We start from the raw sequence: 22,410 nt of genomic DNA on the forward strand, positions 1-22,410 counted from the left end.
GGGGGAGAGAAGGAGGGAGAGAGAATTACTGTGTGCAGAAGAAGGAAACAAAACAGTCATTTTTGCTTTGCTAACATCATCTTGTGGCTGACTCATAGGCCTGACTTTTCTGGGAGTAAAATCCAGATACATACACTTTTGCTTAGCTGCACTCTCTCATACTGCAGCTTGTAGATCCTAACTGTCTCTTTTTTTCTGAGTTACATGTACATTTTTTGAGGAATTTGTTTTAGTCTGTTGTTTGAAACAATCACTGCTGGAGGTCTCTACCATTGTCACCTTCAACTTGTTTAGATTCTGACTGTGGTGTGTATGTGAGGGGGTTGTATTCAGTTTGGGTGGTTTTGTTTCGGGGTATTTTTATTAAGAATTGTTTTTTATTTTAGGTGGAGTGGTGCTTTGCTCTTCTCAGGTCATAGTGGGTAAAAACACCACAATTTTTCAAAGCCATACTTTAATACTGACATGGGATTGCTGATTGCCTGCTTGTGATTTTTAAAGGCTGTCAATTCTGTTACTGTTAACAGCAGACCATTAAGGACCTGGAATAATCCTTCAGGCTGACAGATGTGGTCCAGAGGCTTAGTCATGTAGAAGAGGGAGAAGGTGGGGTTTATTTGCAAGCTGCTAGAAGGGCAGTAACTTCCCTATGTCATACTTGTCCCAAAGAGCTTTGTACTCAGGCACAGAAGGGAGTTTTCTGGCGTGTGGAATACATCAGTTGTTGAGAGGTGCTGTTTCAGACTGCTCCTCTCTTGCTTTCCTGACACACAAAGCCCTGGTCAAACAACAAAGCCACAGTTGCATGCTCCAGGTATTACTTCTAGCAAAATAAAACAGTACAGGAGGTCATAGGAGAGCTTGATACCAGCTCCTCATGGTCTTGCAGCCTTTGGCATCTTTGAACTTACCAAAAAAAGTGACTGCATCAAGTATTTGTGGTTGATCAGTGTAGGGTTTTCTCATCACTTGGGTGGTTTTTTGGTTTTGTACCTGAGTGGTCAATACTTGCAGCAGTTTTGGAAACCTGCAGCCTAACACTTGAATTTAGGGGATGATCCTGTCTTCAAGGACTGGTTTCAGTTTGGAAGTTGAAGGTTTTTGTGGAAGGTTTGTTTGTTGGTGTTGTGTTTGGTTTTGTTTTTTTTTTTTAGGTGATGAGTTTTATGGAATTTGCTCAAACTGAGTAATGTAAGTGATTGTATGAAGTGTAAATATTCACAGGTCTCGTGTGCTCTGTGGCAGAATACTGTTTCTGTTGTGTTAACTCTTCTCTGGACTTCTGATTTAGCTAAGTCTCTACTGTATTTAAAGAGATTCTATGTACTATTTGCCAGTTTTAGGCAGAGCAGTTTCCCTTTCCCTCATTGAAAGTTAGGTCTGAATCCTCAGTCTGTTCAGGAGAGAGGCTTTCTGAGTTTTGGTGCTATGGAAGTGTTAACTGCATGATTTATGTCTAGTTATTTTTTTTCTTTAGAGCACTCTTCAGGTGACCTCCACTTAAATTTCTGGGACTTTTAACATCCAGATGTTAAGTCAGCATGGGTTGATTCTTTTCTTGGTGTTGTGACTCGTTTAAATCAAGAGAATCTTAGTTTTGGTCTTGGTCAACTTCAATCCTGGATTGTTTCTAGTTTTTAATGACTATGCAGTGCTTTAATCAAAGATTACCTTGAAGTAAATTTGAAGTTTCCCTTACTTGCTGCAGTCTTTTTTTAAAATTCCTTGCTTAAAGGCCTTGATCAGGAATTGGGTGCTGTCAGTGTTGATATGTAACCATGAAACGTCTTTTCCTAGGATCTCACATCCTGTGAAGGAAATGGAGCATTTCAAACAAAACAGATCAGGTAGTTAGGTGGAAATGTGACACTGAGCAGTGTACTGCTACCAGCTACTCAGCAAGGCAGAGTGATTCTAATACCTCAATTCTTCCATAATTTCTAGTGTGATTTGTGTGGAGGGTCTTGTTCCTTTGCATTATCTTGGTGACTCTGGCTCAGGTAATTTTTTTCCCCAGAAAACCTCAAGAAAAGTGGTTTCTTAATAATGACTTTCTTAATGTGTAGAGTCCCTTATATATGATATCATTGACCATAAAGTTTAACAATAGCTATCCAGCAGTGGAATTGTTTTCCAATATATTCTTAAAATATACCAAAGAACTTGTGTGTAAATAGTAAGTGTAGTCATGAATCTTCTTGTGGTTTGAGTTGCTTCTGTGGGTAAACAAAAAGGCATTTTATTATGGGGTTATTGTGTTTAGACTTTGCATTTACTGGTTTAATGCAGCACCAGGAGATAAATACCTGGCAGCAATTAATAAAACTAGTCAGTTGTTGATTTATCATAGTAGTTCTTAAAGTTCTAATTTTTGTTTTTCTCTCCCCTCACCAGACCTTAATTTATTTTGGATTAGGTTTCCCATGGCATGTGAACTAGAAGAGCATTTGAGATAGAGCATCTCTTTATTCTGCAGTGACAGTCCTCATCAAAATGGTTGGGAAACTGAAGCAGAACTTGCTGCTGGCGTGCCTGGTGATCAGCTCAGTGACAGTGTTTTACCTGGGCCAGCACGCCATGGAGTGTCACCACCGCATAGAGGAGCGCAGCCAGCCCGCCAGGCTGGAGGCTGTGAGGAGCACGGTGAGAACTGATGCCAGGGTGAAAACAAACAAAACCTTTGCTTACAACAAAGACATGCCTTTAATATTTATTGGAGGAGTACCTCGAAGTGGCACTACCTTGATGCGTGCCATGCTGGACGCCCACCCCGACATCCGCTGTGGGGAGGAGACCAGGGTGATCCCCCGAATCCTGGCAGTGAAGCAGATGTGGGCAAGGTCAAGCAAAGAGAAGATCCGACTGGATGAAGCTGGGGTCACAGATGAGGTGCTGGACTCGGCCATGCAAGCGTTCTTATTGGAAATCATTGTGAAACACGGGGAGCCTGCGCCCTATTTGTGTAACAAAGATCCTTTTGCTTTAAAATCCTTAACTTATCTTGCTAGAATTTTCCCCAATGCCAAATTTCTTCTCATGGTACGGGATGGTCGTGCATCTGTGCATTCCATGATATCTAGAAAAGTCACGATAGCTGGGTTTGACCTTAACAGCTACAGGGACTGCTTGACCAAGTGGAATCGTGCCATAGAAACTATGTATAACCAGTGCATGGAGGTTGGGTTTGAGAGGTGTATGCTGGTGCACTACGAACAACTCGTCTTGCATCCTGAGAGGTGGATGAGAACTCTCTTGAAGTTTCTCCGCATCCCGTGGAACCAAGCAGTGCTGCACCATGAGGAGATGATTGGAAAAGCAGGGGGTGTTTCTCTTTCCAAGTGAGTACGAGCGTTCCTCCTTCACCTTGTGTCATTCTCAGAGGTAAAATAGTACATTTGGCATATACAAGACTAGTCATCATTTTGTTTCGATTTTTAAATAGCTAATGATGTCCCAAAAAGCTGATTTATGATGCATGTTATCTGGTGAATAAGAGTAATTGTTAATAAACAATTTGTGATCTCGGCTTTCTCCAGTTAAATAATTGTCCTGCTAACGTGTATGGAGCAGATAAACAAACTTTTAATTAATGGCCAATCTAACTTGAATTTGGATGTCTAGAATCAGCCTTAGGTTCTGGTATGGCTTTGCTTTGCTCTGGGCCCCAAAATAAAGCTGGGCTGTCTTATCTAGGCTGATGTTACTCATCCTGACAAGATCACCAGTTTGATTTCAGGAACTTAAGTATTGTTGTCAGTGCAAGAGAGGCCTTTGAGTTATATTTGCCAAGAACATCCTCTTCCAGGAAACTTGAGAAGCTGTTCCAACAAAATAGAAAGCAGAATTGGCATGCTTTTTCTGTTGGCATGGGCTCCTAAAAGAACAAGCACTTGGAATAAAATTAACCTCGTTGTAAGCAAATCCCTCAGAATTCTGTCGTGCCATCTGTGCACCTGATTTCACTCCTTTCAGAAACCAAAATCCAGCTCTACTTAGAAAATCAAGATGGGTATTGTGGAGAAAAAAAACAAAGTTAGTTAATTCTCCAGTTAACTTCTCTGGTTTCTTTGCCAGTGTTTACTTCTGCCAGCCTTTACAGTGAGAGGGGAAGGTGTGGATGTTTGAATCTCTCTTCCTGTTTTTGCCATAGCAGATATATCTACCAGACTGTCTTGTTTAAGTTTCTAAAATATTAAGAAGCCCTGTTCCAGCAGCAAGGCATGCCCACTTACATTCCCTGTCTTCTGTTTTTTCAGTATTCATCACTGGCTAAGTAACAGAGGCACGTTGGGCAGCAAGCTGTGTGGGCTGGGTAGAGACATGTCAAACTGTTGAATACAGAGTGATTCCATTTTTTAAAGACTATGGGTTTGAGAACTACAAAGGGAGATTTTGTTTCTTTGAAGCCTAGGAAACTGTCTTTGTGGCTTTTCCAATATAGGGAATACAATTTAAAGAAAATTAGAATTTTTAGTGGCTACAAGGAACTTAAAACTCAGACAACAGATCTATATTTACAGTTTGGAGGTTTTGCATCACCATTCCCATGGAAGAAACACAGCCCCCACTACTACTGCTTGCAGAGCTGTCAGGAAGGTGCTGAGGGGTGCATAAAATTAATTTTACATATATAAATACGTGGTGGTCAACTTCTGTTAAGTGTACTGTAAAAATAACTATGCATAATGCTATTTCTAGAAAAATACTGCTACCTTACAGCTTCCAGATTAGTGGTTTTAAAATTTAATGGACCTCTATACTGTAAAACCTTAGCCTTACTGAATTAATACAATTTCAAGTAATATTTCTTGCTAAATCTGGTGGAATAGGATGTGAGGAGTTGAGAATACTTATTAATGTCTCAAAAAACTAAGAAAATGGGTTGTTGAAAGTAAGCAAAATGTGGCTTTCTATTTATTTTTGAATCACACTTTCAACTCTAAGACAAAGGAGTATGAGTGTGTCCTTGTGACCCTCAATGCCTGTTCACAGAGTCCTCCATGCTTTTATTATCTCTTATGATATGTAGAAGAAAGTTATTTTAGAATGTTCTGGCAACAGCAGAAGAAGAATGGGTTATTAGTGTTATGTCTGTGGTGTTTTTTATCCAATCAAATACCCTTGAAATACGTGGTGAGATTTGTTTTTCAGTTGCAAGAGACCTTTATAATTTCATAATGATTTCAGTGACTCAGTCTTTTGAGGGCTGCAGAAGAAAAAACCTCTGAATATGCAATTCTGTAACTTTCTGGTTTGTGTATTTGTATGGTACTAATTGAATTTGTGCAGCGGGAGCTTGAGATTCCCCAATTTGATTTCCAGGACCTGGTTTTGGCATCCCCAGCTCCTGGCTGGGGGATGCTCCACTGGTGATCCCTGTGGGCAGGGATGGCAGCTGCTCTGGGGGGTCATTGCCCAGGGCAGGGAATAACTGCCCCAGAAATTACTCTTTGAAAAGATGCTTGCTAGGTAGTTTACTGAGAGCTTCAGAGTCTGCCCCAGCCTACCAGATTTTGTCAGCAGAGGAAAATAAACCTTGTGTTAGACTGAGTTTTCCTTCTATCAAGTTGCATTTGACTTGTTCTCAGCTGCAGCAAATTCTTTGTGTCCTTGTGTGTGTGGCTGTTGCCTTCTGGGTCAGGGTCTAACCAAGCTTGTTCTCTTATGACTTAGAATTTCTCTTTGGCTTACTCTTTCTTTCACAGTATGAATCCTGTCTTCATTCAGCTGAAACAAGAGCCAAGCAGTGGAGTACAATATTCTGATCAGTATCTCCCACCTCACTTCCCAAAGGATAGTGCTGAAGATCATTTCAGAGATAATCTGAGGAAATTCAAACTGCTGCTGGCTACTGCAACTCTTGTCTTCTCACAGAGCTTTAATTTACCACGTCTGGCACCAAGTGCTTCAGGCTCTTTCATAACAGTGTATTAAAATCAGAACACTCCAATTATATTACTGTTTTTAGTGGCAGGGGAAACAGATCACAAGTACCAAATAATCTGTGTTGAAATGTGATGTGTATTTAAAAGTTACCTCTGCAGCATAGTAGAGAGAGAATGGAGATCTAGATAAAATTATTCCCCCATTTGTCTGTGAGGTATTAAGTAGGATAGAAAGCTTCTAAAGTCAAAGAATGAAAAATTGGTACAATCAGTAAAGGCTGTGATACTATGTAGAGACTTAAATGCACAGAGAAACCTGTCTCAGTCTTCTTCCACTTACTGTTAAGACTTTCAGATCTTTCAGAGAGACTCAGCATCTATTTCAGAGGCATGATGCCTGCTCAGGTCAGGTCCAGCATAAGATGCCTGGGTGTGTTTTAACTGTTGGTGAGTTTTTGAAGAGAAATCCTATGAGTTTGCTGTCTTGAAATATTTAAAAAGGCTTTGAGAAGGAGATTGCAGTACCACTTAAAGCTCTTTATCATGATGTTGTTACCTGGTAACAGAAGGTGAATGCTCAAAAATACGTTTTTAACTCATCTGAAATCACAGCCATGTCAGATGAAGTCTGTATCAGGTGAATGAGGCTCTAGGTCAGCCTAAGGTGTTTTATTTTCAGTTGTATGTAGGGTTAAACTGTGTGTGCAGGCTGTTTCTCTTCCAGACAGGAGCTATTTGCCCAATGGCTTGCTGAATTCTTCAGGCAGCAAGCTGATTCTGTTCTTCTCTTATTCCAGACTCAGAAACTCTTGGGCAATATTCTGTGACTAGCAATATTAGATACTAGACAGTCTGTATTTAAGATTCTGACTGTCTGTTCCCCTGGCTGCTTGACTTGAGGGAACTGCTGGCTGCCTCCCTCTCTTCCCCTGCATTTCCCTAGTAATCCCTGCTTTTTGTTGCTCATGCAGCCCTGGCCTTACTGTTGTTCTGTTTTACTGAGTCTTTTTGCCCTTCATTTTGGCTTTTATCCAGCTGCAAGAAGAAACACTGCAGGGTTTTTAGGGATGCAGCATTTGTAGTAGCAGGAAACCTTCTGTGGTTTGAAGCAATTGCCAGCGTGGCTGTTGAAGGAATGTGCTATGGCTGGGCTGCCTGCTCTGACTAGTACTGTTAATAGAGCTCTGGCACTGGGCTCCACACACAGCACAGCTGTGTGACCACTGATGCAAAGAAATGTCAACCCTTTTATAGCAATTTTTATTAGGCTTAGTATGGAAATAGCTGTCTAGGCAAAATTACTTTGGAATATACTATTTTTAATACATACCTTCCATTCGATTCTCCTACAGATGTGGAAGTATTTGGGGTTAGGCTGGTGTTCCATGCTACCAGCTGCTTTCTAAGCTGAAAGTGTTCCTGTGGCTTTGCAGCAGAGCCTGGAAGCACTGACCAGGCAGCATTTTCCATCTGCATACGTAACCAAATTTACCAAAAGTCAGTATGTTTCCTTATTTTGCTCTGTTTGGTTTTTTGGGTATTTCGTTTTGTGCCCAGTCTGTCTTTCCTCATACTCCTCAGATATTCTTTGGTCTGAAGAGTCTTTCTTGTGAATTGTGTTGTACTTTTTCTTCCCACCTTAACTGAAAGGACAGCAAAGGATTTAAAGAGACCAAATGTGGTAGACTGAATCATTGCAGCTAAATGCAGTTCCTGGCTTATCCCTTGCCTGCTGTTAATCACCAGGGAATGTTTCATGCTGACCTTATCGTTACCAAAAGCTAAAATGACAGTGGGGCAAAACATGCACATTTTAAATATGCTTTCACTTGGGATGAGGTGTCCATATGTGTCCTCATTTAGGTCCTACTTGATGTATAGCACCTTTGTTTTGGGGTTCCAGTAAGCTGTTAGCCAAGCGCATTACCTGGTTCTCACAGTATCACTCTTACTTTAAATGGTTGAATCAATCTGCAGTTTTGGTGAAGGTATTAGCTGGCTCTGTCTGGGAGGGAGAGGACCATAAATCTTACACTTTCAAACACCTAGTGATGAATTTCTCCTGAGGGTCCAGTCAGCATGGTTCTGTGAGCTCCTGACTGTTGTGGGTGCTTTGTCCTCTGCCTTGCCACTTTGTGCTTCTGAAACTCGACTCCTAACAGCTGTTTTCTTGCTAATTTGATGTGAAATCAGATGCTCATCTTCTAATTAGAAGGATCAAAAAGGCAATCCCAGACTTTCCCACTTGTGATCTCGGGCCAGTAGCCTTCAGGAAGGCTGAAATTTGGTTGCAGCTCCCCAGTCCCAAAACCCCATTCTGAGTTCCTGCCTTCAGCTTGAGCTACTGAAAACGGCTGAAGAGCGTGAGGCTGGAAACTCTGGGGGTTGTTCCAGTTTTGTTGTTTGTCAGATGCTCACTCATAAGCTTCTGTTAAACACCTTTCACAGCTACATGTGAAGACCCTGCTTGCCAAGACCATTTCCCCGTGGGTGACCATTTCCCTGTCTGGTTTGTTCTTTGTTGATTGTATTTAAAGTACTCAGGTTGCTGACCTTCCAGCATTGTGTGACTAACTTCCTTCCTCTGTCCTGGCCGAATTTCAGCTATGATGACAGCTAAAAAAAAGAGTAAGAAGGTAAAGACTTTGTGTTGAGATCATACTGAGTTAATGACTGGCAGACATCCATGGATAGTTTGTAGTTTAAGGTTTTCTTCAGGCAGTACTGTGCATCTGAACAGGGTGCATCTTGCTCTTGAGTTGGTGTTTGCTGTGCAGCAGTTCTTCAGACTCTTCTTGGGCTCTTGAGATTAATTAGTTAACTGTAATCAAACTCGTTCCTCTTGTAAGTTGACTGATGTCAGCTGTGAGAACAATTTGACTTTTAGGCTTCTGGACTCGAACAATTACCAGCATTTGAGGAAATTTAAATTTATTTTCTGAGAAGATGTTTTCTCATTCTGCCTGCTGTGTAACTGAAGAATTAGCTGCTTGAGAATTAATTTGAATCTGTGTTCTCATTCTTGTGTAGCTGAAGTCCTGGTGTTATACTTTGTACTGTTACTTTCACATGCAACGTTTTAATTCTCTGAGTGGTAGAGCTTTCTGAGATCAAAATCCTTTATGATGTAAGTGAGGCCTGGGAGGAATGATAGCTGCAAGTGGATGTGGTGGTTGTAAGCTTAGCATCAGGTTTGGGGCAGGTGTAGCCAGCCAGCAGGAACTGCTGATGCAGTGCCACACCAGAGGGGACTAACTTCCAGGGCTGATGCAACTCTTCCTTTAGGCAACTTGTATGTACAAACCTGATTTTTAATTTGCCTGAGAGATAAACATTGACATCCCTAACACATGTGCACTCTAAAGAGTTTGAAATTACTCAGCCTATTCTGAGTCCTGCTTTCCTGTTTCAGAAATAAACAGTACAGAAGTTGTATGTCTGCTGACCTAGAAGAAGCAAGGAATGAGGGGAAACAAGATGATGCCAGATTTCCTTCTCCCTTTGAAAAAAAACCCCAAATCAAACACAACACTTCCACTGGGGTGCAAGAATAAAAATTATTATAGGACTATTGATTAGGTGATCAACAAATCAACTATTTTCTAAATAGAGTACATATGATACTGCTATAGTTATGCACTTGTCTTTGATTGTGTAATGACTAATCAGTAAAAGGAACGGTTATGAAAAATATTATTGCAGTCTGTAGCTTTCTGTTGTTTCCATAGATGTCTCTTTTATTTAAACAAACAGTAATGATTTAGAATAAAGGCTTCAAGAGCATTTCAGACAATGAAACAGCAAATGTGGGAACATGCCACTGGGAAAACTGCTTTATAGGTAGATGTGTGTGTGTACTTTTCACTTACCAGCTCTTTAGCTTTCACTGCTGTCTTTTCATAAAGAACTTGCTTCAGTACCTTCTGTGTGAAAGCCTAAACCAGAAAGCATGCACAAACGTTGTGCTAGTTATTCTCATTTTAACCTTGCATGGTAAAACCTCTCATCAGTTCTGTAGAAATGTGAAATTGAGAGGGAAAGAAGAGGAAGGGGGAAAAAAACCTGACAAAAACCAACCCCACAATGAGAAACCCAAAAAAAAGAAGGTAAAGCTCTTAATGCTAGTGAGGAAGCAGGTATTGGTTGGAGTGCAAAGTAACCTTTCTTTCTCCCTCCACAGGGTTGAAAGATCTACTGACCAAGTAATCAAACCAGTCAACGTAGAAGCACTGTCAAAGTGGGTTGGGAAGATACCTGCTGATGTTCTGCAAGATATGCCTGTGATAGCACCCATGCTAGCAAAACTGGGCTATGATCCATATGCCAATCCACCAAATTATGGAAAGCCAGACCAAAAAGTTGTGGAAAACACAAGGAGGGTAAGGCATTGCTGGGTGTTTAATTGTTGACCAAGTGGGCATGAACTATAGTCTTGTGTTTTGTTTGCTTTTCTTTTAAGTCTGTTTCTAATACCTTTCAGTACTTTGTGCAATATTTTTTCCTTGCCATGGGGGGAAAATGGAAGAATTCTGTGGGACCTTGAACACAGAAAATCTGACTCCTGCTGTTTGTCTTCAACTTGGTTCATCTTCCTTTCCCCCAACCCCACACTTGAGCTGTGCTCTTTGGTGTATGTAGCTGAACCTCAAGAGAATCACCCAGATAGTTGGGGAAGTAGTTAGCAGTGGGGAAGAAGCCAGCTTTCTTGCTTGGGCATCAAATTTGATTGATGAGCTTAGCTTTTTGTGCATGAAGCTTGGCAGAAGCTCTGTCACAAAAATTACGTGTCAAATACTTGGTAGGATTTGAGAAGTGACCCATGGAAAATGGCCCAACAGGATCAAAATGTCAACTTTTCCAATGCCTTCCTGTCCTTTGTAGAGTGAACAAAAGATGGAGGAAGGTCTGGTGCTGATTAACCTAAACTTAAGGATCTTAGTCTGAATTTAATGTTGTTGGAATTTGAGTAGTTAGGCTATACAGCTGTTTATCCCTGGAGGTATCCACTGAAAAGCTCATTACCATTGTTTGAAATGAGAATAATTAACTCTTTGCTTCTGTTCTTTTGAGAATGTATACTTTATTAAAAGAAAGTGACTTTTGCTGCTGCAGCAGATTAATCATTGGGAAAATTGAATTAAACAATTGAAAAGGACTGTCTTCTGCTGGCCTTCTGATGTTAAACAAAAACTGCTTGGTATGCTGACGGGCTAGATACTAATGGAAAAAAAATGGGGTTTTTTTTGTGAAGTCTCTAAACATTATTGCTTTTTAGAAGTCCTCCCTGGGAAACTTTCACTAAACAGTTGATCCATGTATTAAAGGCAAAATAACTATTTAAATAATAGTTATTCCAGCATGGAAAAGGTAACACAGCTTTTCTGGCAAGGGTAGTGGTTAGCATTTGATAGGTTTTCTGGTAATTAGTGCTTTAAAATCAAACTAACTTTTTTGCACTTAATTCAACCACTTCAAATAAAAAATGTTCAATACTATTCACAGAGCCTCAAACAAAATCCTTATGTACCTACCTGTGGGTACTATAGACACTGACTCAGATCTAAGTTGGATTGTAGTGCAATAATTTAAGGTTGGTTATCTGTTACTGATAAATTTTATTTAAAATTTTTACAGTATAGTGGTCTTTCTGAGGCCTCTACCTGTGCATGGCAAGCTCAGTCTGAGTTGTAAAAATTGTGTAGGTTTCAGTTGCTTACTGCTGGATGGCCTCTTAAAATCTGTGTCAGCTCAAAATGCAAGAGAGAAATTCAGGCAATTAAACAAAGCCACAAGCATTCCTTTTAAAAAAAATATTAAGTCTAATTTAAAAGGATAAAGTTTATTGAAGCTTTTTCATAAGTTTGCTTTGAAGCATAATTAGTTTGTTTACTAATGTTGAAACCAGCCATGAAAATCTAGAGGTTACTGTTCTTACAGTTGTTCCAAGTATTGCAAGCATATGGAGCACTTGTTAATATTTTGACTGCTATTTTAATGTAATAGTTTTAATTACAGCCCAAGATGGCATTTTAATTTTGTTTATTTTTTGAAGTACCCTGTGTATATTTTCCTAGTCACTTGTTCTTTAACAAGATCACTTTTGCTCATATGGTTTGTAAAATGGGCAAAACGTCCTGAATTAAGATTCAAATCCAAACAAGCAAAAGGATTAAAGATGGCTAAACTTAAAAACTTAAAGTATTCCTTTTGAGAAATGGAGAAACATGAGACTTTCAAAATGTCTCATAGCCCAAGGAGCATTGGAAACGATGGCTGAAGAGGACAGCTTGAATTCCCCCCCAGTCCCTTGGCTTTGTTTCCTCCCAGCTCGGACCTTGGAGTCCTCTGTCATCCTCTGACTATGGAAACATCCCTGTCCCTGCTTCCTACAGTTTCAGAATGTGAGGCTGCCCAACTCCCTGGGTAGGTTACCCATCTCAGGGCAGCAGGCTCATCATTCCCCCAGCAGTGCCAGGCTTCCCAGCCATGAAGTGCCTGGCACAGTGAATTGCCCAAACACTGGCCACTGAGCTGGGCCATCAGCCAGGTAGGTTTGGAAATGATTGGTACTCTGGCTGGTGATCAGTGGGAGCTGGCTCACTTCTGAAAGATGTTTGCTTTTTTTTTCTCTACAGCTTTTTGTTTTTATTTGGGGATAGGGGATGGATATTTCAGAACATTTTAAGATGTTTGGGAAAAACTAGGGGTGGAAGAGAAAGAGGGAGAGAACTATGATGTGTTAGTTCTGCCCATCAGGGAGAGCATATGCTGCCCTGTGGGATTTCCCTTCTCTTCCATGAACCTATGCCAATGTATTTCTTGCCACTGCAGCTTGCATAAGAGGGCATTTATTTACCAAAAAAAAAAAAAGTAGTCTTGGTATAGACTCTTCCAGCCTTTAGGAACTGGCACTTGGCAAGTTAAGTGTGTTATTGCATGCTTATAGCTGGTAAATTTATAAATTAGTGTAGCACTACTTTTGTTCTTGCTCTTTTTAAATTCCTTCACTTGGGATAGTCTTTGAGAGTTTTGTACTGGGCATATTATTGGAGATGAAGCTATCTAAATAAAATCTTTCCAAAGTTACTCTTCATTACATATTAAGAATATATATAGATCTTGCAACTGTTTATTGCTTCCCTTTCTGTTTAGAAGCTGTTCTATTATATTTATATTTGCGGTCTATGAGAACTTTAAACTAAACACAGAACTTGAATTTTATTCATTGGAAACAGATGAAGTTTAGACTTCTAAAGCTGAGCTGTATTGTGTTAGTGTAGTAACCCCTTACAGGGACTATCCTGAAAACATGTTGAATTATCTGACACTTGCTACTCTGATACGTAGTTTCTTGGCTATTTAAGATGGCACAAGCTGGCTCTTTAGATGAAGGAAGGTGCCCCTGTTTGGCAAACAGAAAGCAATAGGGAGGGGAAAGGGCTGAATTTTTTTTTTTGTTGTTTTTATAGGGGTGGGAGAGTTTTTCAGTTTTATGGGGTTTATGTAATGCTGGCTTAAATTGATTGTGGATGTTGCAACAGCAGGGTGGAAGCCCAACACCACTGAAGTTACTGGCAGAGGAGATTCTGGCTCCACCTAAAGATGGAACAACCCTGTGTCATCTAGTTTGTTCATTGCTATCAGAGATGTTAAAAAAAACCAAACAAATCAGTTCTTGTTGTTATGGAGACTTCTTGTTTTGTATCATTTAAAAGCATTTTTATACTGTACGTAAAAAATCATAAAGATAAGTTGACTGACAGTATGGAAATTGGTCAGCATGCAGAACATCCTGGTAGCTGGAAAACCTCTTTTGACTGCAGGCAGGTTAGTATTTTATGACTAGAAGCCTGTGCATTACCCAGTTGGAGAAAATCATTTTAGAAGATGCCCAAACTTTAAACTGCACAATGTCTTTGTTCTAAAAAATGCTTAAACACTGCTTGTAGAACTGCATTTATAATACACTGCACTAACTGCAGCAAGCAAAGCCTGTCACTTCTTGGAAAAGACCAGAAATTAGCCTTTACAGTGAAAATACTGTTCACCAGTTTCTGAGCTGCTGCTGTTAGTCCCGAAGGTAAGAACCAACAGTGAAAGGGTGCCTAAAACGAGGGAGAAAAATAGAAAGGTGTGGTGCAAAGTGTTGGCTTCCCCTGAGCTTTCTAAGCAGTTGAGTCCTGTTCTTGTTTTTCCTCCCCGTTCCTTTTCTGTCCCTCTGCTGGTGACTTGCATACGTACAGGTATTTTTTTTTTTCCCTTTAATCTGGAAACAAAATGATGATTCTCACCAGCTAAAGCACAGTGCTGGAATTAGAATGTCTATGTGCTTGCAGGTAATGCAAGGAGAACAATGCTTTCTGCTAGATGTGTGTTTTTCACTGTAGTGTTACCTGTCTAGGATACCAAAATGGTTAGGTTGATACTCCATGCTCCTGTAGCACAGTACAAAAATAATATGTAAACAGTGCTTTTACTTCGTCATCTTACTTCTGGCCTTGTTTTAGGCAGTAACAGAGTGTGAAGCTAACTTCTCTTCTTACATTGGTCTGTAAGTGTTCCGTGGTGTTAGGATGAGACCCATCTGAGTGTCTGCCCTGGTGGAGTACAAACCTAACATGCATGGAACAGATTTTACTGATGTTTCCAATAACAAAGCCCATTAAATTCTTGTTTATCTGTTACGTGAGGCCTGACATTACCTTTTATGACCCTTTATCTTGTCTTTGTTAAGGAACACAGCAGAGAGAAGAAGGTCTGAATAGTGTTGCACTGTTCAGCAGATCTCTGCCTGTGACTCCTCAAGACACCACCTTTAGTTATTCAGTGACTGCAGAATTGTGCTAACTTCTATTTTTCTTGTAAGCCTGTTGCTGGTCTGTTCATTTTATTGTAATGATTGCAAAGCTCCCTTCCTTATAGACACATAACTGGTCACTTTTTTCACTCCTCTGGAATTTTAACAAATTCTACATCCTGACCATAAAGGAAAATAACATCCTGTGACAAAAAGATGTTTCCATCTGCGGATGATGCAGAAAATACAAATAATTAAGCTGTCTGAACTGGTGGCTGGATAGCTGTATGATGAATGACAAAAGTAGCATCACTCCATGTTAGAAGAGTCTCTGATGTGTCCTTACATTGGGAGCTGGTGTGAAATTGTATGTCAGCAGTTTAACAGAGCGTACTGAGAGGGGAGAACAGCTCAGAGCAGCAAGACTCTGACTTATGCCCAGTAGAAACTGGTTTATTGTTATGTTATGGTTGGCTAAGTGGTTTCCTCTCACATCTGTAACGTATTACATCAGATTTTCTTTGGCACATACTTCCCACTAAATGAATCTGTATGCTTGGACTACTTATTCCAGCCATTTCTTTCAACTTCTTCATAAAGTTACGTTCCTCGCCCTGGAGAGATGGGGAGACAGAAGTGTGCAGAACTCTATAGAAAAAGCCATGGTTTTCATCATGACTGTTTAAAATGTGTGGCTTCTGATCACATCCCAGAGCTGTTCCCTATCTATGTTTTGTGTTCTGCTGAGGGTATTTTCTGCAGTAACATCTAGAGGAAAAAACAGAGTTCTATTAACTCCTGTTTCATGCCTGTTTCAAATTGTGAGGAAACGTGTCCTGCTCTTAGGAGTTGAGAAGTCCATGACAGCCATGGCATCAAGACTTTGTATTTGCTATTTTAAAGACAGAAACATTCTGTGATAAAGGGTATGAAGTATATTTATACTAATTACCTGAAGAATTACCTGTGCTGTCATTTTACAGTTATTGTGGAGCTGTGCTCTAATGACAGGCTGCTCAAGGCCGTGCATCTCTAGTTATGTTGGTTAACTTGAGCATAAAGGTGTTTGGCTTTGTGGGGAATCTTCTCTGATATTTAAAACAAAAGTTGGAGAGTTGATTTCATCTGTCTTGTGACTACCAACAGCACAGGCTTTCTCAGTGTCCTTACAGTTTGTTTAGTATCTTCTTTAGTGGGTTTTTCTTCCAGCAAGTGGATTCCCAACTGCTGTTTTTCTCCAGAGGTGCTGATATATCTTTTTTTAAAAAAAACTAACTATGCATATCTATGATTAGTAAGGTGTACAGCATCACTAACAAACAAAATACAAAATTTGGTATGGTTACAAGCTGCCTTTTGGCAGACATTCATAGGCCTGTCTGAAAACCTGCTGAGTTGTTCCTACTGGGTAAATATTTACATCTTGGATATCCTCTTTTCTTGGCAGTTCCAACAAAGAGGTAAAGAAGTCTGTAAGCCTTGTAAGCTGCCTTAAAAAGTTAAGCCTGAAAGAGCAAGATGAGGGTGCATCCATGTACTGTGCAGCAAAGGATTGTTTCTAAACAGGGGCTCTGTTCTGTTTTCACCAGTTTTGTGGGGTTTTGTTTGTTTGTTTTTTTACAGTTAAACATCTATAGCCTTGCACTTTGCAACTGTGATGTTTTGAAAACCTACCGAGCCCAAGTACACTTAGTTGCAGGCTAACTTTTAGACAAGACCCATTATCTCTGTACTGGAACTGACCCAAAATAATGGCACTCCTTCTAAAGAAGGCTTGGATCTTCTGTACAGATGAATTACAGGTTACACTTCTGAGTGACACTTCTGTTCTTCAGCTTTCCTTGTGTATTTATTGGGTTTTCTCAGACAACTGGATGTGAAACTTGTTTTCTGATCTGTTTCTGAAAATAATAGGCATTTAGTTTGGCTATAACAAGGTGTTTTAGGTTGTTTTTTTTAATAGAACAGCTTGAATACTCCCAAAACTGTACAGCAAACTGACACATACTTCAGATCCCCCCCCCTCTTTCTGGATTTGCAGAATAATTGAGACATTTCTGTTCAGTTTTACTGAATTCTTGTTTAGACTGGAAATCATTCTAATGTCATGCTTCTGCCTCTCTGCTACCACTCTGAATAATGTGTTTTAAACTTAAAAATTGGTCAGAAAAGAATTTTGAATCTGAAACCTCTTAATTTCTTTGGCTGCAGATGGAGTCATTGTTTTCAGCATTTCTGTATTGCAGTTGATCCGTGGGTTTTGATTCAAGAGAGACCACTTACTGGTTTTGGAACTACTTTAAACCAGTTCCTATGCAGTCTCAATCTTGACAAAACCAGCATTCTAAATAATGGCAGTTGTGAAGAATTAGGCACACTTGTATATTAAATCTAATCTCAGGCCTGTCATTGGTTGGATTTGTCTGTGTAAATTGTGGTGTGTAAATTGTGACATTTCATATGAGTAGAACATCAGATGTTTGTGAAACATTATCTTATCTTTCCAGACTGTGGCATTAATCTTAATATTGTTAACAGACTAATACCCTTGACTACCCACTCTTAGATGCTTATTGGGAGTAAATGCTGTTCATAGAAAGGGCATTACAATGGTAAAGTTTTTAGAGCAGATGTATATATAGATACATAATATTAAGATTAGACCAAGTTAAAATTGCAGGAGAAGGAAAGGAGGAGACTTCTAGAGAGACAAATGTGGTTTGGTTTGCTCTGGTTCTGAATCAGTCATAATTTACCTTCATCATCAGTATTATCTCTTTTTAGGAATTCCCAGATAATGACTGTAATGGTTTACCAGAAGAGGTGAAGGATGCCTGTCTGTTTCTTCCAACATCAGCATTAATCTAATAGATACTGTTATCTGATATCTAATCTAAAAGATGCTGGTTTTTTCTTGTGAACCTTGCCTAGGATGTTCTGTAGCATTTTTTGATGTGATAATATTGTGGGTTTGTAACTTTCATTTCTGCTCTAGAACGCAGCCTGCATTTTAATGGCTTGGTTATAAGCTGAAAATATGAAATATTCTCCTTCATTTATAAATATTTATAGTATATTTAGGCTCCAGTAAGCCACATGCTGGATTTTTGACTAGTATGGCTTTCATTAAGGTTTCCATGGAAATGATAATACCCTGTGGGTGAAAATAAATGAGCGCCATGCCTATCACTTTGAATGGGCATTTCTATTTTATCTAAACCACGGGATATGGGAAGGAGCAGAGTTCCACACTCTGTGTGTCACATCTCAGCGTGGCAGTAGGAGTTCCTGAGCAAAGCCTCAGTGTTTGGCTGTGAACTGCCAGCTCCTGAGGCCACCCCATGCAGGTCATACTGTGTAGGGCTGCTCTGGGGTGGCGGTTGGGAGCTGACTCCACTGCAGCCCTAGGCCCCTGCTCTGCTGACAGAATGGGCACGTCTAATATCCTGGTCATCCATTCAGAGGAAAGTGGAGAAAATGGCTATTGTTAGCATTTTCAGGCTTTGATTGCAGTTGCATTGTCTCAATGAGTTATATCAAACCCAACAACTTTCCTTTGACAGTGTAGTAGGATAGGATCCGTTTTTCAAGTGTGATACTTCTTTTTGATAGATATTTTGTACGTTATAAATACTGTGACATGTCAGAAGATGTTGTATTACATGACATTTGTTGAGTTTTTTAACTGTAAAATGTGTTTGAGAAGTGACTGTTGTTTGTTGCCTGGCTGGTACATCGGTTCGACCCAGTCCATGAGCTCGTGGCTGGTAGCTCTTTTGGAAAAAATATAAATGGAGAATTTTTTAATTGTGAATTGTAATTAAACCCAAAGGGAGCTTTATTTATTGAAGGTGCTAAAATGTGAAGCAACATATTTGTTATATATTTTTTTTTTGAAGTTTATATATGTTCTAGCCAGTCACTGGTAGCATATTTAATCATTGCATTAAGATATTTGTCTAAAAGCATAGTGAATAGATTACACAAGACTTAATTTGAACAAGCTTGAAATGTAATAGGAGTTACATATTTTTACCATTTTAATGCACAGAAGGTCAGTGTTGAGTACAGAGCAAGCCTGGGGCTGAGCATACAGCTGTAGAACTACTTTGGACAACCAAGCCTCGTGAATAAAATGTGTTTACAAAGAGATTGTGCTCAGTTTAAATAAATCTGTTTTAGCATTACTGGATGTTAATAACCCAAAAGAATCTCCCTACCAACACCCCCAAGCTCTTTAAATTTCAAACAGCAGTGAATGTTATCTTTGAGTATTAATACTGGGTTTTGTTTTTCCAGGTTTATAAAGGTGAATTTCAGCTCCCTGACTTTCTGAAGGAAGTGCCACAGGTACAGTATTGGATTGGTTTCCCTTTTCTGGGTGTAGTGGCAAGTTAGTAGGCAGGCAGTCTTCATGAACCACTTCTTCATAGGTTTGATTTTCCATTTGATCCTAAGAGGATAGGTGACTAGGGATTATAAGAGAATAGCTTGTCCCTGAACTGAGTCTCCAGCATTCTTGCACTCAGCAGTCCCCAGCCTCTTCTGAGCGCCTGTGTAACTCCAGTGTTCACAGCCTGGTGCTTGTGAACCTGAGCTGACTGAATATTGCTGTGAAACTCAAAGTTTGACTTTCTTGTGTAGACCACAGTGCAAAGTTTATTTGTGGAGAAGCTTTATCTTTTGTTGTCTTGCATGGAAAGGTTAATAGCAAGTATAGTACAGAGAGCAGAGATAAGTAATGAGAGATTTTTAAAATAAATACTACTCTATCAGAGAAAACAGTTCAGCCATGGATGGTGATGGTGTGTTGATTTAATAATCAAGAGAGCTGTTGAACATCAGGTTTGATTGAAAATTCATAATCTGCTACCCTTCCAATGTTATTGTCATCAGCTGCCAAAGAGAGCTAACCTCTGCAGTAGTGGCTGAAAAAGCCAAATCCTCATCCCAGAGCTCTCTTGAACTGCAGGATCTCCTGATGCCTTCCCCCAGCTGCGTGGCTGTGTGGGAGCCACTCTTCCAACTGCGGGCACTTTGCTCACACAGAGGTGATGGGAAGGTTTGGGCCTGTAACCACGTGCCTGTGTGCAGATGTAGAGGTTCAGTTTGGAGGAGGGCATCCATCCCTTGCTGCTGGGCAGCTCTTCAGCATCTCCTGAAGGTACCAGAGCAGACAAGATGGACTCGTTCCATGGAGCTGCCTGTTGGAGTGCTCTGTTTCAGTAGCTTGAAGGGCTTCTCTCTCTGTGGTTTGGGTTGGGGCTTTTTCTTCTCCAGCATGTAGTGAAATTAATTCTCCCTCCCATAGCCTGGTGGATTTAAGCTCTGTTAATCTAGCCATGAAAATTCAGAGCAGACAATCTAGACAAGGAACAAATAATTCACCCTAGTTGGAGAAACAACAAAGACACTTGTATCTTATTGCTGTAATGGAGCATTTTCTGTGAAGTAAGTAGAAAATACAGCAGTTGGGTTTCTTTTCTTGGGTAAGAGCTGATCAACTAAGCTTATGAAAATATCAGGTTTTGTAGGCTGTGTAATTGATGGTGAATGTCTAAATGCCATCTAGAGTGCTCTTTACATTGTGCTTTGGCAGAAAAAAATCAGGAAGTGGCTCATCACTGTTACTGTTACTGTCCAAGTAAAGCTAACTAGAAAAGTACCTGTTTTTATTTTTCAATTCCTTCCACATATACAGGAATATAGCATTGTAGAATTGGGAGAAAAAGCATCTTTTAGGAGTACTTTGCCTCCAGAATTGTGTATCTCTGCTTGCATTTCTTTTATCTTTCTAGTCAATTTCCCATCCTTAATGATACATGTGGTACAGAAGTTTATTTAGAATCCAAGTGTAAGTAGCCTAGCAAAAGTCATTTGTAATGTCTTTGCTTTTAAAAGAAAAAAACTAATGGGTACAAGCTTTCTTGACTTTGGATCCCCATTATTGGGAAGGGACTCTTTGACTGACTTTTGTTAGACATAGAGAAGGAAGAATGCACAGGGGAATCTACCACATGCAAACAGCATTTTGACTTACTCCGTTCATTCAGATGAAAATGAATTGATTAAAAAGGAAAATTGGTTTCTTTTGTTCCAGCCAAAGAAGACAGTAGAAAGGAAGTCTCGTGGCAAGATAAAATGAACATGGATCAGTAAAGTCCAACAGCTGTAGTGTCTGTTTCATGTTTTCAGAACATAACTTTTTGCCATGGCCACCAAGTCTTTCTGATAATTCTTTGTGTGATCTCTGATGTGGGCTTTGCTCTCTTACTGGATGTTTGGCTTGCTCTCACCCTTCAAACAGTTAGTGCTCATGCTTTGCAAGTCGTGCTCAGCTCACAGAAAGCCATTAAGGACTGGCCCCACGCAGCTCCGTGTGCCCTTGCTCACAGCGTTGTTCGCTCCCAGCTGCTGGCCCACGTCTGTGCAGCTTCACAGCAACACAGCCCGTTCAGTGTGTGCTGCTTGAAGGTTATTGTCAGCAAGGTGTATCAAGACAATGTGCTGCCGTGGTTTCTGATGCTTTCAAATGCAATTATTGTGGTTATTTCAAGATTATCTCCAACTTTGGAGATAAAGCTGGGCGTATATGGCTGCCAGCATGGGGCGTGTCAGAACAGGAGGTGAAAAGTCGCTGATGAGGTTTCTGGAGAATGCAGGGACATGAGCTGTCTTTAAAACTTAGCACACTGTGTGTAGATTGTGTGCTAGCAAAAGAAATGATTCTTGATCCATCTGTGGTATTGGGTAGTTAAATTATGCTGTTTCTATTTTCCAATTATCTTGTGCTACGTTGAAAGAACTTGCTCCACTATCACTAGTGGATGTCCTCTTCCCATCCATGTGGTAGGGAGGTTTCAAAAGGAGACCCTGCTAAATTTCAGGAGGTGGATTCATACAGCTAGCTTGGTATGATTACAGAATTTACCATACTTGGGGTAAATTTATCCAGAGTAAAGGAAGATCATCTAAAAAGCAAAAATAAACTTTATGAAGTAGTATGAGAATGTTGCTTAAACCATAAGAACTGATGCTGGAGTGGAAGTTGATGCTGATAGTGTTCTCCTCTAGTATTGTATTAAAGATAAAATTAACATAACAGCTAGATAATTTTGAGTACAAACATGGGTGCTGATAATGATATCTTTTCCACTAATGTAAAATAGCTAATTTCAATTATTTACTTGGCAGACTGAACCTATGGAGTAGAAGATACAAAGGCTGTGTCTTGCACAGAAGGTAATGCAAGGTCATGTAGTCCTGCTCATTTGCTCTTCTTGAATTAGTTAAGATGACTCTCTTTTTAAGCTTATGTAACACCATTTAAGATTCTAGGCAAGAAAAATAGGAAGATACGTTGATTCAGAATCTGTAAAAGCCACATTGGGGTAAGTCCTCGTGGCGAGAGCTAGAAAAGTGTAATTGATGTAGAGCTTGCAGGGATTTTTAACCCCATTGCAGTTTGCAGTGTTTGCTACACTATTGGATCATCAGCACAATTTTAGAGCTTGACACTGAAAGGAGAGCAAACTACACCACTGCTTGTCCAGGCTCTCCTCAGCAGAATTTTTTGGTTAACTTCAGTATCTCTATGTCTTTCAGTACTGTGGCATTCTTGGCACAAGAGCTTCAGGTTCCTGTTTTAACAAAGCAGTGAAACTTTAAAGATGACTCTTAACCTTATCTTTTCTTTTTAAATCAATTGCCATTTTTAGATAGCAGAAA

General features: G+C 39.9%; 1 protein-coding gene across 1 annotated transcript; it reads left to right on the forward strand.

Moving 5' to 3' along the window:
* Positions 1-2,398: 2,398 nt before the first annotated feature.
* TPST1 (tyrosylprotein sulfotransferase 1) lies at positions 2,399-21,924 on the forward strand. Its single transcript, XM_008940565.1, has 4 exons — positions 2,399-3,338; positions 10,066-10,264; positions 18,982-19,032; positions 21,877-21,924. Exons 1-4 carry the CDS (start codon positions 2,494-2,496, stop codon positions 21,892-21,894), a joined length of 1,113 nt encoding a protein of 370 aa, XP_008938813.1. The 5' UTR covers positions 2,399-2,493; the 3' UTR covers positions 21,895-21,924.
* Positions 21,925-22,410: the final 486 nt, after the last annotated feature.

This window comes from Merops nubicus, unplaced genomic scaffold, assembly GCF_000691845.1.
Source record: "Merops nubicus isolate BGI_N331 unplaced genomic scaffold, ASM69184v1 scaffold25385, whole genome shotgun sequence".
Classification (NCBI taxonomy): Eukaryota; Metazoa; Chordata; class Aves; order Coraciiformes; family Meropidae; genus Merops; species Merops nubicus.